The sequence below is a fragment of the Anser cygnoides genome, chromosome 9, assembly GCF_040182565.1.
Source record: "Anser cygnoides isolate HZ-2024a breed goose chromosome 9, Taihu_goose_T2T_genome, whole genome shotgun sequence".
Classification (NCBI taxonomy): domain Eukaryota; kingdom Metazoa; phylum Chordata; class Aves; order Anseriformes; family Anatidae; genus Anser; species Anser cygnoides.
In genome coordinates, this window is record NC_089881.1 from 18314682 (window position 1) to 18333395 (window position 18714).

Sequence of the window (18714 nt, forward strand, 5' to 3'; positions counted from 1 at the left end):
GACAATGTCAAATGGCAAAGCAGAATGAGAAAAAGGAAAATCAGGTTGTGCACAAAACAAAATTACCATAGCTATGAATTAAGCTATAGCCACAGAAATGTGTTAAACGTCCATGAAGATTATTTCTTAAAGGTAAGAAGCCTGACTGTGTCCTTGATAAAAACAACTGTAATTGAAACAAACTGAACCTGATCTTTTTGAAAGTAAGAGAATGAAATAAGAAATATATGGCAAAGGCTAGAGGGGGAAAAAAAAAAAGAGGGCTTTTGCTGTGTTAATGCAAGTGCTTTTTTTTAGGGACATGAGAAACCTCAACAACCATACTGATACACTGACAAACAGAAATAGTTGATGTAAAGAAAAGAAAAGGAAATGTTCAATAAATATTGCTATAAGTTTTTAAGGGAAAAAAAAAAAAGAAGCAAAGTAACCAACCATAGAAGTTCTCTTAAATCAAACATGCAATCAGGAGTCTTAGCAGGTCAATCTGAGCAGTCTTCTAAAAGCTAGTGCTTTTTTAAGAACAACCGCTCGGATTAAAGCTTGGATTTCAGCTATTAAATTCCAAGAGTGGAAAATGCAGCTAGTATTCCAATTCTGAAAAGGGATTAATAGATATCTTGGCTAGCTACAGGTTTGTCAGCAGGAGAATGTGTCGCATGGATGTTTTTAAACACAAATTAGAAGGGTAATATAATTGAAGTAAATGAACAGGCACATACATCAAAGTAATTTAAAGATTAAATACTGAAGGTAGCAATATTGATGTAATGTGGTTAAGAGTTCTGTGTACATAGCTCAATAAAATTTGGATTAAGCAACTAGGACACCACAAAAATCAATATGGCACACATTAAACACACTAAAAACTGCCAACAGTTTTCAGAAGACAACTGTATATGGGCTATCTTTGTCAACTAGATGTTTTTCTATTTACTGTCTTTTTTTTTACTGCTATCTGACCTCTTGGCAATGACCTGGAAGAAAACAAGCTCTTGCAGATAAGAAAGATGCATTAGATTACAGGTTATTGACCTGTATTATTTAGTAAACTGAATACAGCTGAGGAACTCATAATTTCCATGCTTGGCACTGATGTAAGCAGTGCTGGAATATTGTGTCCTGTGGTGATATACAAAATTTAAGACATTGAGGAGTGGTACAGATTACGGAAGTGATGGAAAACAAGTTGTTGGTATTTTTTTTTCCTCCTCCAAAAGATTCAAGTTCAATCTCTGTCAGAGAGCAATTAACTTGATCAGAAACCTAACTGTGAATAAAACAAAAAAGTCATTAACGGAAGAACTTACAGTTTATCAGAAAGGGTATACAAAGATAAAGTGCTGAAAAATAAAACCAGAGAGGGTAACTATGAGAACTGTGGGTGAAGATGACTTCTCTGTACTGTACTATACTGTACACTAAGAAGTAAAAACACTCAAATACAGATGAGACGTTTAACTAAAAGAGAGCTTAATTTCAAAAAGAATGATTTCAAGGAGATTTTGTGGCCTGTTTCAGGCAAGAGGAAGATTCTATTATCACAGTGTCTCTTTAGGCCTCATCTATGAATTTACAAAAATACCATATCGGTAATTACCTTTAATTACATAATCAGCAATCATATACATGGCATATGTATAATACGAACAAGATTTAAGAAATACTAATTAAAACAAGTCCTACTGAAGTAATATTTAAAATTGTTTTCATCAACATTTTAAGAACTATTCAGTGTTAATTACAGTTGAAGAAAGCTTCTAATATCTAAACAAACATAAGTTTAGTTACTATTTTAAAGCAGGTATATATGATCCTCTTATACAGTTGCAAGCGGAGATGCAAAAGACTGAATGACCCCTCTATAAATAAGCCTACTATTGTTAATATTATCAATTACTTAAGCACAGATGTCATTTCCTTGTAAAATGGTGTTCTCATTTTGGTAATTCTCAATTAAAATTTATCTTTTGAAATGAGAACACTCATTTATACATTAAACATGACAGCAGTATAAGAGGACAACAAAATAACACAGGAAAGTAATTAGTTTACAAGACAGATTTTAACAAATGCATTCTTTCACGTATTGATGAAGCTGGATATAAAAGCATAACATTACCTGAGCTTTTTCAGTACTCGTTGGTTGTAGATGTCGGTACAGAACTTTCTTCACAACATCAAGAAACAAACAAGCAACTACTATGAGGATTATGGCAAACCAAGCAGAACCACTTGACAACAGTTGAACAAATACAAAGTACATATCCTGGGTATGTAAAAATGGCCTGAGAAGTTAAAAGAAGTGGCAATTATTAAAAGGAACTTCTAGAAACAAAAGTAAAGTACAGGCAAGCTCAAGTGTATCCTTATATATGTCAAGCAACAAGTCTCTTAGGATACAGAGGTACAACTGTTTGCTGTCCAAGAACATTAGCAATCTCCTGGACCTGGCCTACAAAGAAACACTGAGGAAGGAGGGTACAGAACTTCAGAGGAAAATGATCTGTTTTAAACTACGTTGCAGCAAATCACTCAGCGTCCTATAGCTCCAAGCCCCCCAAACACAAGCAAAAATGTATCTCTTTACTGATTTACCAGCATCCTCATTTCTGTTGCATTTGCCTTCTACACAGAATCTTTCGGGAACCCTATGTACTTTTCAAAAACAGAAATGCCTTTATAATCACCGGCTGTCAGAGACAAGTAATCCCTGTCCTTGAGCACATCACGGTTTAGCAACATGGCTCCCATTTCTAAAAGAATCACCAAAGGTAAATGGCCTCAGTAAGCTTAGAAATATATTTTTCAACACCTGTCACAAAATTCAGAGCAACACAGTAAAACATAATACCTGTGTTCTTTCATGACTTCATTTATCACATGTGCTATAGAAAGGAAGAAAAAATAACTCACCAGATAATTCCCCCATAAAATAAGGAGAATATGAAATAAAATACAATGGATCCCCAAGTAACAAAATGGTTTATCCATGTCCAGAAGTGAGTTTCTAGTGCCATCTGAAACAAAGATAACTTCAATAAATTTCCCTATTCCCCTCACACTACACAGAAAATGACAAATATTGGTGGGAAGTCATTTGACCATGCTTGCGAACTGCACTTGTGTTACAACTAAACATTATTGTAACACACAAAAACATCTTGAGCGCCTATGAAACAAAAAATAATAATCTCTTATCTGGAATTCTTAAGAATCAGTTACTTCCATATAACTTTTAAAACTATTTTAAATTATCGTTCAATTACATAGTTGCCTATATATCCAAACACATAGATTATGGTAACATACCTTCATCGTAACAGTTATAACCATAACGGTGAAGACCAAAGTACCAAATGTCCAGTTTCCGAACATCTAAGAAAATTGTAAGGCCAAAATGAATTAATTATAATAATAAAAAAGATCAGCCGAAGCATTCATGGTAAGTTAGAAGTTTCTGAAGTCTGCTATACTAATGAAACAAATCTGTGGACAAAGCTTGCATCATGAAAAAGCAAGAAGGATACAACACAAACTACTAGAAAAAATATAGCTTATGATAGGAGCAAAATTAACAATCTACAAGTCATCTTCCTTCCTGGTTCAAAACAAGTCACCATAAAGGCTATGTAAACGATGAAGAAAGCTCAAAATAATTACATGAAATGATAGGAAAATGAAGATACCAAATTGATCAATTAAATGTAAGCATCTGAACAAAAACAAGTATCAGGTAGAAGGTATTCACTTTAACATAAGTGCTAAACACTTACAGTTCTAAAATTTTCAGACAGTTTTCAACATGCAGCATCACCTGTAAGTTCACAGCTTTCCCAAGCACAATTTTACAATTCAAAAATAATGGTGCCATTATATTTTTCAAGGAAAATGATAAGGAAAAGACACTTTGTTTCAAGGCTAGTGAACACAAAATTAAGCTTCAATTCTAAAACGCTGCATCAGTCACTTTTGTATTCTCTTGCCCACGTAAGTTAGACTATCAAAACTCTGAACAAGTTCTACAACAACAAGATCTCAGCTCTGACACCAAGCGGGGATGTGAGTCTGTAATCTCTCTACCCACATGCTACTCAGACACACGCCATTCTATACAGGTCCAACTACTCTGCTTTTGCAAGCAGTCTCAATACTGAAACCAAAGACTGCTTTTTCATTTATTTATTTTCCAATCACTACCACATTAAAAATGAACAAACCCTCACCTCAATATTTACCAGCAACAAACTAAGCAAGCAAGGACAAAGGGACTACATGCAGACAGGCAAAGTCATCCTAGATTGGACTGGTTAGTACAGCACAGGGGCATGAAAAGGGTTTTGCACAGTTGTAGTCCTTGTTACAGAGCTCTGACAAAAAATAAAAATAAAAAAAATCCCAACAACCTTATCAGAGATCTCACAACTGCTTTTCTCATCTTTATACATGGGTGAAAAGTTAAGGCAGCTGTAAGTCTGAATTTACAGACAATTTTACAAATCTTCGTTAAAATGCATCTTGTGAAGCCTACTTTTGGTGTAAAAAGTAAATATGAAGCATTTAACAGCATGCTTGCTATTAATTGCTGCAATAATAATAGTGAAATAAAATTAGACTACTGCTTCAGAGTGACCTGTGAAAGAAAGTGTCTTTGTTAACACTGTTCTAAAACGGTCACGGAGTTAGAATGAAAAACATGAACAGATTCTTGCCACCATTTTATTTTTGAACACATTTACACTGTGGATGCTGCATCCTTTAATCCTGTGAAGTAACAGATACAATATTTTGTATCTCCTCCTCTTCTACGCTCTTACCATTTGCCTGTTAGGTTTCAATAGCTGACGACATGCACAGCATGAAAAAGGGGGGAGAAAAAAGAACTAAAAGATCAAGTTGTTGCACAATGTGTTGATGTAAGCCTAACAAACCACCATCATTTAAAAATTATGTACTGTTTTATTCTGCTTTGCTCCAAACTTGGAACTCAGAACGAAAAAATAAGGCTAATTGCTGGTTCATTGCCTCGTCCCGACATTGTATTGTATCACACTTTTTTGGAAAGTGATCACTTCTTGAGGACTGTTACAAGAAAGCACTTCAGCAGTATACAAGTTTCTCTTCCCTTAACTCTTGGCTTTTTCAGGCACATACTTGCAACTTATTTTATGCAACACCCAATTCTACCAGTTCAAATAAACATCTTTTAGCAAGCCCACAGAAAGTAGAGTATCTCCAAATATATACTAAGACTTCTTTTTGGGTCACATCACAGAAAATGTGAAAAACTAAAGTGTATGTGAAAGCTGTACTTCAAAGATTCTCATTCAGTAGAGATTAGTTCGTACAAGAAACGATAAGAGAACCTTCTCCATAAAGACTACACTTAGTTTAGTTTTACAGAATATAATTTGTTCTCTAAACTAAACAATTATTACTATATACGATGTTAAAAAGCATCTTTCTGCTTTGTAGATGTTCACTAAGCAATTTTGAAGTAAGGTGTCTTCACAACTAAGACAGATGCTCAGAAAGGCACTGACTCATAGCACAAAATGACTCGATTAGAAAAATACTGAAGGTCCTTTACCAACTCGCAAGTATTTCAAAGTCACACAGCTTGTAACAGATGACAGCAGAGGACATCCACACCTCAGTTATCAAAGACATTTTAGCCTGAAGCACAACCACATTAAGGTTCTTATATAGAATCTCATGATGAAATAGGTACTCCAGACAGCTGCTTCATTCCCCCTTTTACTGCTCCTTTCTCTGCAAGGATGCTAATGACCCATTCACATGCTCTCTGATTTTAGTCACTCAGTCCAATTTTTGACCATTGCCTGTTCATCATTACATGGAAACCCTTTTTCCTGCTAAACTTCCTAAGGGAATGGGCACAAGCTATCATCAGCAGACCAGTGTGAAAACAACATAATGCTATTTTTAGACCAAGTGTCATAACTTGCAACTCTACCAAGGGCTACATGAAAATCAGCACACACCTCATGTCAGTAGTAAAAACAGCATAAGGAGTGATGCAAATGTCTTTTGGATCACTATCCCTAACAGTTTTATGAGTAACCAAGAATCAGGTTGTTCTGAACTGGTCTAATGAGAAAGCAGATTTGTAAAGGCTTTCCAACCTTAATGATTCTAATGGTTTCATCTAAAGTGTTTTTTTTTTTTTTTTTTAATATGACTTTCCCTCTCAACTTTGACATCATTAAAACACGAGTTCAAATCAGTATTTGGTGATTTCTTTAAGTTATTGTCTTTAAAATATTTATTCAACTAAAAAGTATAATTTAAAAGGAGCTTATAGCACTTATTTATTAAAAATTCTAATTAAACAATTCATTTTCAGAAGAAGCTTTAAAACAGGCTTAAGTCTGAAAGTTGCCAAACATTGATGCTGCAAATTAGTTCTACTCAAAATTAGTTCTGAATGAATAAACATAAGTTCTGCTTTACAGAATAATTATGACATTAACAGAAAAAAAAGATGACTAACTTAAAGAACCATTCTTTATGGACATACGCTTTCTGACAAGTCTTGTATTTCATAAAGTGGGGAAACTGTAACTCTTGAGAGCACGCATGATGAACGGTAAAGCATCTTTAGTATTTATAAAGTTGATAAAATCAAAAACATCTTAGATTTTTTTCTGACAAAAGGATTTTGAATAAAAAAACACATTACAAAATATCACCAAAAAATACAATCGGGCAACAATTCTCATGACATTTTACCTGGCCATTTCCCAGCAGTGAAGTGTCTTCTCCCATTAGAAGATACGAGCCATAAAAGAAAATAAATGCATGAAAGAAGCCCAAGATCGTCCAGTAAAGAAATGGTTTATATCCTAGATGAGCATTTTTACTGATGTCTCTGCAAAAATAAAGATTTTGGATTTCAGATTGTCTTTATATAACCCATCAGCTATTCACATTATATGACTGCTACTGCTTTGAATAAATGTAACTTTCAACTGCACCAAGATATGCTTAATGAATGCCAACATATGAAAAAAAAATTATGTAAATTATGAGCAAAAAGAATTCTGAGATGACTCTGCGTATGCAGGGATCATCAACGTAAATTTTGTCTTATGGGTCAAATTCAAACTAGCACAAACTAGAATTCTTCTCCTTACATGTGGAATTGCAAGAGAAGAAATAGCCAGATCTGATACTTGCCCATTATCCTGTCTAGAAGACCTTCATGAAAAGAGGCACATCTAAGAGACATCTCTTTTTCACAAAAATACTTACTTTTTTCTCAAATAAGCGGTATGCAGTGCAACATTCTACCACTGGGAGGATATCTAATTCCACAGGAAAACAACTCCCCTCTTAGAAAAGCATTTTTTGCAGTGATTCCTTAACTACTGTATCTTAGTTTTTCATTTTTCATGTTTGAGAGTTTTTCACCTTCTCCATGCAATGCAGAAGGCTGTCAATCATATAAGTTGACCAAGTATTCAACTCTTCCAGCTTTAACATGAGTGTCCTGGTTCCAGTTAGGACAGAGTTAATTTTTCCTCATAGTAGCTGGTAGGGTGCTATGTTTTGGATTAGGATGAGAAGAGCGCTGATAACATGCTGATGTTTTAATTGTTGCAGAGCAGTGTTTACACCAGGCCAAGGACTTTTCGGCTTCTCGCTCTGTCCTGCCAGCGAGCAGGCTAGGGGTGCAGCAGGAGCTGGGAGAGGACAGACCCAGGACAGCTGACCCAAACTGGCCAAAGGGGTATTCCATACCATCTGACGTCATGCTAAACAATATATAGGGGTGGCTGGCCGGGGTGGGGGGCCGGCTGCTCGGGGATAGGCTGGGCATCGGTCAGCGGGTGGTGAGCAATTGCATTGTGCATCACTTGTTTCTTACACATTATTATTATTAATACCATTATCATTATCACTATTATTATTATTGTTATTATTATATTCCTGTCTTAATAAACTGTCTTTATCTCAACTCACCGGCTTCACTTTCCCGTTTCTCTCCCCCATCCCAGAGAGGGAGGGGGGAGGGTGAGCGAACGGCTGTGTGGTGTTTAGCTGCCAGCCGGGTTAAACCACAACAATGAGTAACATAAAAAGATACTTCTCTTTAAAATACTAATTTTGATTAACTTTTGGGATGAAAACTGTAGCTGTAGTACTTCCTCTCTTGAGGATAATTATTGAAAATTGCATAAATTACAGATAAAAGGAATGCGTAGTAGCAAGTTCAGACTTCTACAGATATCACTGTTCTAAATGGTATGCTGCTGTTGTGATGTATGTAGGATATACATACCGATAGAGCACAGGTTTACTCTGTAATACATGCGGATGCACATGCTGTTCAAAAAGACTATAGATGAGGACAGGCAAGGAAGTGAAACAAATATTGTACAAGGTCAGGTATACACTGTCATAGAGTGTCTGAAAATGGAAATAAAAATTATTTTGAGACATATCAAGAAAAGAGTTGTTCATATTTATTAAAATCAACAGCAGAAACAAACAATTTAATCACATAAATTTACCAAGTAGAAAAAAGCTATATTTACATCACGATCTAGTAACATCAAGCTGTCAAACAGCAAAAAATGAATCTAGATATTTGTTGAATTTTACATCTGTGGTGCTCCTGCGTAGCCTACCTTTACGTGAAACAATTAATTTGCCAGTATCAGAAGAAAACCATACAGAAGAACTTTAAAACTTAGAAACCTCTTAAAGTACTCTCAAAGTATGCAAAACTGCTACAAGAGAGTTGCATTATCGTATATTTGTGATTTTTAGAGTCAACAGCACCAAATTTAAGTTTACGTTGAAGCAAAGAACTCTTTTCTGCTCCTACAGAAAACAGGTGAATAAAAAAAGTTATATTCAATCAAAAATATGATTATATATAATCACATATATGATTAAAGTATGGGAAACAGAAGCCCAGCAGTCAGTCAAGCAAACTTGAAAGATACAGGCCAAAATATCTTGAACTTCACTAATGATTTATAATTTCTCTGGAGGAAAAGAAACAACAGCCATTTAATGAATGATACACCATTTTGACAGCATCTTTGCATCCAAACTGAAAAAAAAGCTCTTACAGAGAGCTCAGTAAAAAAATCTTACATGTGCAACTTTCTTTTCATTCATATGAATTCCTAACAATAAGAGATTCATTCATCAGCAGTACTAAGTTGACAAAAAATCACTAAATACACTTGCTTTTGATGAGGAAAGAATATTTCATAGTTCTCCCATTTTTTTTTTGTTATTTACCCGAGATTCTCACACACATTGAACAAGCTATAAGGCCTCCTATACTTACTTGTTGTGAAAACAAACAGAAGAACTGATATAAAAATTGTGGTGTAATAAAGCACACATTCTGAAAAACAAGAAGTGAATGAAACAATTAATCTTTCAGTATATGCCTTGCAGTCCCAAAAAGAAATTGCTAACTCCTGCAAGCTAGTAAAAATAGGTGTTTAGAAGACAAAATGTGGCTTGGTGGCCAACCCTAGAATTCCACATAAATTTAAATTAGAATAGAATAGGTCATTTGGAAGGGACCTACAAAGATCATCAAGTCCAATGGCCTGACCACTTCAGGGCTAACCAAAAGTTAAAGCACATTATTAAGGGCATTACCCAAATGTCTCTTGAACACTGACAGGCCTGGGGTGTTCACCACCTCACTAGGGAGCCTGTTTCAATGTTCGACCACCCTCATGGCAAAGAAATTTTTCTTAATAGCTATAATAGCTAGTCTGATAGTGAAGTGGGGTTTTTGTTTTGTTTTTTACTTACGTCTGATGATCAGCACACACACACACACAGACAAAAAAAAAGCTATTAGCCTTGAGTTTTAAGCACTCTAGCCCAGGACTGAGCTCCCAGGCTTCCAAGCAGCAACTCTTCCCTCCAACATTTTGCTTATGTTCCCTGCTGCTCCAAGTCTATAAAACCCACGTCTATAAGAGGCATCCAGAGATAACTTGGTTGCTGGTGCATACTTTCCTTGGACTGTTTCACCTCAAGATTTTTTAAGTCAAGGCTGGGACTGTTAAATTTTCTTAAGGTGAGCCTGCAGGCAAAGACCATGTTGTCTCCCCACATGCTTTCTCTGCAGGCCCTTCCCTCCCTCATCTATTTCCTGCTTTCTTTTTTCCTTTGAAAATTAATGGATTTAGTTCATTTTAAAAATCAGTAAACGTAAAGGTTGTACTTTAACATGAAATTTAAAACCTACTTCTAGTGGAAATACTAAGGAATTTCACAGTTAAAAACCTGCATTTCGCTGTAGAAACATCAACAACAGAAAACACGTTTGAATGGGGTAATTTCATCTGTTCCCAACAAAAACATTAAACCTAAAACAAATTTCTTGCTGGGAAACAGATACATGTTTTTCTATGAACTTCACTGTCACACACTTTGAACACTTACCTTATAAAAAAAGTACTGTACAAGGGTTGCTATTCTAATATAGTAAAAGTGTCCGTGAACAAAAAGCAACTTGGAGAGGAATTTAAACCGTGCTATTGCATAGTCACTATTTCTTACAGCTTGTCTTCCTTCCTTGCCCATGATTCCTGTAATATTTGGGAAACAAAAACAAAAGACAGGTTAAACAAGATCAAAATTAATTGTTATTTAAAAAAAAAAACAACATACATTTGCATATATCTAACCTACATCTAAAGCCATAGTTCTGTTATTCTACACTTCAACATAATTATAGATTTGAAAAAATGTCAAACTAAGGCATTATTCTTGACATAACCTTGGGGAAATGCTTGTTTAATGATGATCCGATTAGAAAAAAAATCCATCAACTATACTTCAGAAAAAAATTAGACAAATAATAACATACAAACAAAACCAAGAAACTTCTCAAACTTTGCAATAAAAAGAAGCAAACCTTTATAAAGCTATTATTAATTATCTATTTACATAATATGTTTTATTTTAGAGAGGTTTTTCTTACAGTACTTTCTGGAAATAACACATGATAGATATTTAACAGCTGAGTGAAAGACGTGCTGTTCTTACCTAAGCAATTTACTTAATATAATGGACAGAGCATTTCACTTCTCACAGCTGAATCACAAATCAAATTGATTTAAAATCTATTATTAAGATTAGGGTAAGTATATACAGAGAACGCAAAATGCTCTCTTACAGGAAAAAAAAAAAGTCTCCGGATTCCTGGAAATCAGACACTCAAATGCACTGATCATTTTTGAAAAAAGTATTCTAAAGGTTCCCTGTCACCCTCCACAGCAAAGATATGATAGCTCTGACCAAAGTAGATGTAATATCTAACACGCTATGAATTAGAATAGAAACTTGGATAATTTTATTAAAATAAGCTTCACTTAGTTGACAAATTAGCCATATAATAAAGTATCATCTGCTGTTGGCCTGTAACCTCCTCAGACAGGCTATACCCAGTCTTAAAAATCACTGCCGCAACTAAATATTACTTGTACATTTTTAATCAAAACAGCAACAGACTGAACAGTCTGTTGTACCAAGCTCTTATTTAAGAACCTTCAGCATTAATAACTTTGTTGGATGGTATTTGTTAAAGGAAACACCAGAACAATTTTTTTTTGGTGACAGGTATTAATTCAGTTATATATATTGAAAATAAAATAAAATTTTGTATTGAGTTATACAACTCAGCAGAAAAGTTTAAAGAAGGTCCAGACTAGATAACAGAAAGCAAATAAACAGAGAAGTTGACTGAGAATCAGTAACAGCCTCTCGAGAAACGTAATGAAAGCCTTTAACACAAAGGCAACCTAGACACAAATAGCAATTCTACAATGATACAGACATGGTGCAAACATTGGAAGCATTGAACAAAGAAAGACTTGAATGCAAAGTTTACACAGGAACTTAGGAACTGACAATGACCTGAATAAGATATATCCACTTCCAACATCTGAAGCAGAGTACTTCTGAGATTCTGGCTAAGAGAATCTCTGCTGTTCTTAAGACAACATTTAAGCATGACTTCTGATTATCGGTAGACTACACAATAAATCTAAGACTGAAGAACAAACAGCCTTGCATTTCAAATTTCACCAAATCTCTGCTACAACAGATGACTCAGATTAATGCCTGATTATTCACAGGGGTAGAAGCATTAGAATTTTATCTGTTTATAAACACACTTCATCATCAAATTGTCTACTAGAATTTTCATCTTATTTGCCTTTATCTCTTCTGACAGAAGTAATTTACCTATGCCAACATGTGCTTCTTGTATCATGCTCACATCATTAGCACCATCACCAATCGCTAATGTTATAGGTTTTTCTGGAGATGTTTTTAACAGTCGCACTACCTGGAAAAAAAAAGGCAGAATCTTTTAGATTCAGACAGTCTTTCTACAGTAAAAGAACCTGCTCTTTTTTGCACATCTAGCATCTCACACAAGGGTTTCCTAGTGCTTTAAGGTAAAAAGCTGCCTTTTTTCTTTATTTTTCTGGAAGGTGAAAAAACAAATTGTGCAATGCTGGCCTTTCAGAGGTTTAGTATTACTGGAAATACACAGAAAAATCCTCTAAAACATTCAGTTAGGCTAAAAGTATAACATATTTAAAAATACCACAATTGAGGTACGACTGTATATTAGTCACAAAAGAAGGAAGAGAAACATAATGTGAAGAGAGAACATTTCAAAAGGAAAGAAGGAATATTGTATCTATTTAGAGCTTTGCTTTCTGGAATGAAAGAAAAATCACAAAAACTGAGTTTGAATTTTGTCTGATCTGTATTTGAGTAAAATTAATTATGTGTGAAATAAAAATGGTCTTAGAAGAAGAGAGCATTAAGGCAAACTTCTCCTGAAGACTAGGCCTCAACTTCCCTTCCCTTCTACTTCCTCCTCAAACTTGGTTCATTTTTTATTTTTAATCTATAGAGCAGTGTATTTTTTCTGTACAGCCTCATGAATCTTTCATTTAGCCTGTAGTTTGCAATGGAACAGGCAATGCAAAACTGTACAGGTTATGTAGAAAGCTGATTTTTTAATCAGCCTCTTGAGTGTTCTGTAAAGAAGTAGCTTTCTCATTCCACTCCATCATGACAGTTTGACTCTCTTCTCCATCCATTTGCAAATTTTCACAACTACATGTCAAAACTCTTGAGCTAACTACTCCAACTGAATTGAAGAAGTATTCAAAAGTCACACAAAAGGCAACCAGAAACAAACCATCTCCAGAAATCCTTGCCTCTAAGACAACATTATAAAAGTACTTACAGGACAAAGTTGACTATAACCTTACCTTTGCTTTCTGAAGGGGTGCCATGCGACAGCACAACACTGCAGAACAGTTTTTACAAACTTCCATGAACAGTTTTTCATGTTCCCTGAGTGCAAGAGAGAGGCTGGTCCCATCCACAACCAGTCCATGCTGGATAACATGGTCTTCCTTTATTCTATTCAGGGACAAAAGCATTGATTTTCAATTGGTTAAATTTTGTTAAAAACTATGCAATTGCCCATACAATAAACGTATGTTAACCTTTTAGACAGACTGCTTCTTTAAGTCTATTATAAAAGGGAAAAAAAAAGCAGTAAGAAAAAAATAGCATCTTCATGTGTTAGGCAGAAAGTGATTGCCATAAAATTTGAAAATCAAAGAAAACGAAGTTAAGACCATCACGGAGATAATGACATCTCAGGTATTTTACCTCCTGGCTAGCTGCCTCAGTTGCTCTGCGCATGTACTGTCTGATTTGTGCTGCACAAGTTCAAGGATGTTCATGGTTCTATGAAAGTGTCCACATGATAAACTGACACTAACAGCCGTTTCGTGCTTATCTCCAGTGAGAACCCACACTTTGATACCAGCCAATCTGAGTGCTTCTATAGTTTCTTGGACTTTCTCCTGCAGTCTAGAAACAAGAAAACCTTAAATAACCAATCGAACACTTTATAAAAAAGAACTCACACTATAACATTAATGTCATGATGATTTAAGACCACATTTTGAAAATATGTATCATCAGAAAACTATAGTCTAGTAGATGACGTTCTCTTACAAGCAATATAATGAAGGCCTTCACAAAACAGAACCTGAATTTCAATATTTCTAAGTGTTAAAATTGTAATAAGCATATCTTAATTTAAATTTAGCACTGTTACTGCATTTGAGAAGGTTTAGAACAGTCTGTAACAATTACTATCTAACGTAGTGCATGAAAAACTAAGTTCTCCATCTGTATATCCCAACATACAATACACCCTCTGAATTACAAGACATTCTGCTTGCACAGTGTATACTTTGTAAAGTAACTACACATCAAAGTTTTCCCAAGGAATTAGGTACTATGCTTAACATTTACTCAAATTATTCTAACTTTATTTCATATACATTAAATGTCTCCTAATGAAGTTCATTTTTTAATTCTTATAATGACAAAATCAGTTTGTACAACATGTTTTCAGTGTTCCTCAATCCAAAAAGAGTGGTAAACACACTAAACAAATGTAGCACAGAACTTCTGGCATTGGCAGGACAATTTTCGCAGCACACATCATAACGCAGTTACAAATCCTAAGTTTGCTATGTTTTTGAATGTAGTTAGCAGAAACTCCATTGCATACTTGTCTTCTACTCCTGTAGCTCCAAGTAATTCCAGATCCCTTTCTATGAAGTTGAACACATCTGCTAATCTTTCTTCCCGTTGTTGTAAAGCAGTCCTGGCCTCATGAAGGCGTTTTCCAATTTCCTGGTATTCTTCCGGTGTGAATCTTCTATAGGCTACACACAGAGTTCTTAGTCCTTTCTGTGAAAAAATAAAAGACTACATTCAGAGCAGACTAGATTCTGGTCTAACAACATGTCACTTGCAATTTATTCAAGTCACAGAATCTGTACCAGAAGAATTTTCTTCCAATCAGCTGGGTGGCATGTCTACACTTACCAAAGCGAATTCATCCACGTGTACCCTTGTTTTGTCTATTTCTCCACTCTTACTACGAGGAAGAATAGAAGATTCTGCTCCCTTTGTGAATAGAAGCTTTTCTCCTAAAAAGTAAAATAGAGTAGAAATTAAGAACACATACTATTTAAGAAGTTCTTGATTGCAGCTTGTGTTAACTTCCGATCACTTACCTGAGGGACTCTCTACAATGACACTCATTCGTCTGCGATTTGGATCAAACTCCAAGACATGAAGCAACTTATACCTTTGTTTTAATGGGAGAGAGATAGGAAAGAAAACATTTATAGAAATCCATTTTTACATACAATTACTTATTACCTACAACCGTAAATAGACATTATCCATGGAGCTTTTCCCAGAGTGTCATTTTATATAGGAACTTTACAAATAATACTCACAGTTGAGCAACAATCACTGTTATCTGCATTTCTGCAATTGATTGGTTTTCATTACTTCGTATATATAATTATATTCCAGAAAGATAAAAGGTTCTACCAATAGGAATTTTGTTTCCTGAATACTAGGCTTTGCATCTGGAGAGTACAATCATCTCCTACGTATTTCTTTATACTTTTATCATTACTCCAAATATAACTTTGAAAATCACATTGTCTTTCTAACACTCAAACAAACTACACAGTCAAAAGAGTGCATTTTCCCTGATAACTGGCCTAATTTTTTTGTTACATTAAAACTAGTTTAGAAAATTAAATTTAGGAAGTAAACTCGGAAGTACTGGCTACTGACACAGATCATACAGATAAAAGATGTTATGACATACCGCAGATATACAATTATCAATAATATTTCTACTAAACTGGGGAAAGTTTAAAGATGCAATTGGATTATGCACGTTAGACTTGCCAGCACAGCTGATTCTGAGAATTTCTAGAGCTGAAAGCACATTATTAGAGTTGAATAAACAACCTAATACTTCTTTATTTATTAAGCTGTAGTAGAGTCCCAGTTTTGTGGAATGGGCAAAGATGCGGACTGTTATAGAACTACACAGAGTAACTGTGTAGAGTAACACAAAATTCTTGCATCTCAATTTCAATTCGTAAGGAATAAGATGCAACCTGTCTTGAAGACAATTAAGGGAAAAGCATTAAAGACAGTATGTTGGGAAAAGCCAAGGTTTTCTTATCAAGAGAGAGGACTAAGTCAAGAACATTACATTTATCTTTACCGTTGTTACTTTCTTTAAAAGAAAAAAGGATTTTAAAAATTTATTTATTTATTTTTTAAAGATTACCTTTCTGGTTTTCCAAGACTTTTCACTTCCATGCTGTCCCCACTAGTTCCAGTAAATACTACTCCAACCCTAAAAGGAGAAGAAAATAGACATTTACTTTGCACTGTAGAAATTTACATATAATGCCTCTTGGTTGCTGAATGGAAAAAAAAAGAAAGGAGATACACGTTTGTGTTCTCTTTATACAGTACTTTAACAGCAACATACTCTGTCCACGTTAATTTCTCAAGGATTTCCCATAAACATTTCTAATCATACATTACAATATCCCTAGGTTTTTATGCATTTTATTTTTGTATGTTTTCATAATAAATGAACAGTAACAGCTCTTGGGCTTTAGAGCTTCTCTGAGAAATTTTTAAGTTTGCTTTGAGTAAAAAACTGCTTTCCCTAGTAGGCAATTTTTTCAGTACATAACTTTGGCATTAATCCTCACCGGCTTGCTGCTTCAACTAAAGCTTTCTCATCTGGTGAAGAAGCATAATACTCCAAAGGGGATGCTATTCCATTGGCATGCCAGGGACCATCAGCACCATCTGTTTGATCTGCATTGATCTGTACTGTATGACAAAGACAAACTGCTTTCAAGAAGAGTTCTTCCTCTTTCATCTATAAGAAAGGAAAAAGGATTATTTGTAACATTTAGATATCGACCCAGTTTTGAACATATTTCAGAAAAAAAGATGCTTAGAATTAAAAATCTGTTAAGTATTCTTTGTCAAATAATCACATCTCCACCTACTTAATAAATATGAGGTGTTTAGTAACACTTAATAGCTTCAAACCATTCTGAAATTCAGATTTTTATTTTATTTTAAGATTATTACATTTAATGTTAGTACTAGATCCTTTCTACCTAGGATGCCTAATGAGGGGAGAGTTGGGAGAGGAGGCAGGGAGGAGTCTTACCAAACTATGCATATTTCCATCTGGAGAATCTTCAGAAAACCCCTCTGGAGTTAGTTTACCATTGACCTCCTGGTACTTTATGCCATTAATGGAGCACTCCCGAAACTGCATCTCATTTTCAGTTAATGTACCGGTTTTGTCTGTAAACACATACTCTACCTTTTATAAAATAAAAACAAAAAAAAACAGACGTGCAGTTGCATATACTTGCTGCAGTTGTTTGATCATGTAAGTATTTAAATTTCTGCCATAAAATCTGATATATTATTTTCAAATTAATCAGGTATTAATGCACTATTAATAAGAAGTGTATAATAATGAATTTTATTATTAAAAGAGAAGTAGAAAATGGAAGTTAAATTAAATAGAAGTTAAAAAGAAGATATACCTGTCCCAATTCCTCGTTGAGGTCTGAAGTATTTACTTGTGCTCTCTGGTTTGTTTCTTCATGATAGAGGTCAAGATCCCAGCCAATAAAAAAAGATCCAAGAAACTTCTGCATCTCAACAGTCACATAAAGTGAAATAGGTATAATAAAATTGTAAAGTACCAGAAAAGCAAGGAAATCTGAAATAAATCTCAGTATCTATGAGAGAAAAAAGAAAATATAAAGATTACTGCAGTTAGCAGGTGAAACATGGTTGATTAGGTATGTTTCAAGTGTATGAAAAATGACAAATAACCAGAGCCAGACGAGACCAAGTTCCCGAGCTTAAATGAGAGATACAACAAATGCATTGACAATGCAGACATTTAGAGGTTGCCCCAGCAGGTTGCCCTTCAGACTGGTGCAAGACTGCCTTAGGCAGTTTCAGTTCTCAAGTTCATCATTTTTTGTCCTTTCTACTGAACATCAAGAGGGCTGCCAATTAACATTAACTGTAGTGGTGATTCTAAACCCAAACAGCTCTCTTGAAGGAGCTGGGACTGAACAACTATCATGTTCCATCAAACGGCACTGTTCACAGGCTTTTCTAAGAAACCATAAATGGTGAAGACAAGACCCAAACAACTGACATTCTGTACTATCATAGACAAATATGCAATTATTCACTATTGGTTTACAACAGCAGAGTGACGTAGATTTCTGTTTACTGACATTCCCGAGTGAAGTGGGTGATCTAGACTACATGACAGGGAAGAGACTGAGTGGATTTCGGTGGCACAGATTTCCTTTATGCCTCTCCAAATCCCTGCATTCAATATATATACTTCAAGCAAACAGCTGTGTAATACAGTAGAGTTTTCTCTTTCTTAGGTATGATAACTTTAAACTTAAACTTTAAATGCAACATTGCAGTCTCCTTGAAGGTCCCTCTTTCTCATTTGCACAACAAACTAGTTAAATTGTACATTTGAAAGACTCCTATCATCACTTGAATAATGGAACAGAAAACATAGACTAGAGAAACAGGGACAAATCCTTTTAACTTTAACAATAATATTGCGCAGGAGAACATTTTGGAGATAGTGAGTACAATGTAGTCAACAGTTTACTAAGGTAAATAATGTCTGTTCTTCTAATTATGAAGTGTAGCTATAATTACTTATTAGGAGTTAGTACCAATGATTAAGGGCTCTCT

At 34.8% G+C, this 18714-nt stretch overlaps 1 protein-coding gene across 17 annotated transcripts in view; it reads right to left on the reverse strand.

Annotated features, from left to right (window-relative positions):
• ATP11B (ATPase phospholipid transporting 11B (putative)) overlaps positions 1 to 18714 on the reverse strand; it is a 62880-nt gene that overhangs the window by 16965 nt on the left and 27201 nt on the right. For all 17 annotated transcript variants that reach the window (XM_067002267.1, XM_067002266.1, XM_067002265.1 and 14 more), the window contains exons 12-28: positions 17520 to 17717; positions 17132 to 17290; positions 16659 to 16831; positions 16223 to 16291; positions 15138 to 15211; positions 14947 to 15050; positions 14627 to 14808; positions 13711 to 13914; positions 13302 to 13455; positions 12256 to 12358; positions 10450 to 10595; positions 9329 to 9388; positions 8306 to 8433; positions 6754 to 6892; positions 3313 to 3378; positions 2917 to 3020; positions 2123 to 2288 (exon numbers count right to left, since the gene is read on the reverse strand). In XM_067002267.1, the coding sequence (XP_066858368.1) occupies positions 2123 to 2288; positions 2917 to 3020; positions 3313 to 3378; positions 6754 to 6892; positions 8306 to 8433; positions 9329 to 9388; positions 10450 to 10595; positions 12256 to 12358; positions 13302 to 13455; positions 13711 to 13914; positions 14627 to 14808; positions 14947 to 15050; positions 15138 to 15211; positions 16223 to 16291; positions 16659 to 16831; positions 17132 to 17290; positions 17520 to 17717 (2229 nt within the window). The remainder of the gene's footprint in view (positions 1 to 2122; positions 2289 to 2916; positions 3021 to 3312; positions 3379 to 6753; positions 6893 to 8305; positions 8434 to 9328; positions 9389 to 10449; positions 10596 to 12255; positions 12359 to 13301; positions 13456 to 13710; positions 13915 to 14626; positions 14809 to 14946; positions 15051 to 15137; positions 15212 to 16222; positions 16292 to 16658; positions 16832 to 17131; positions 17291 to 17519; positions 17718 to 18714) is intronic.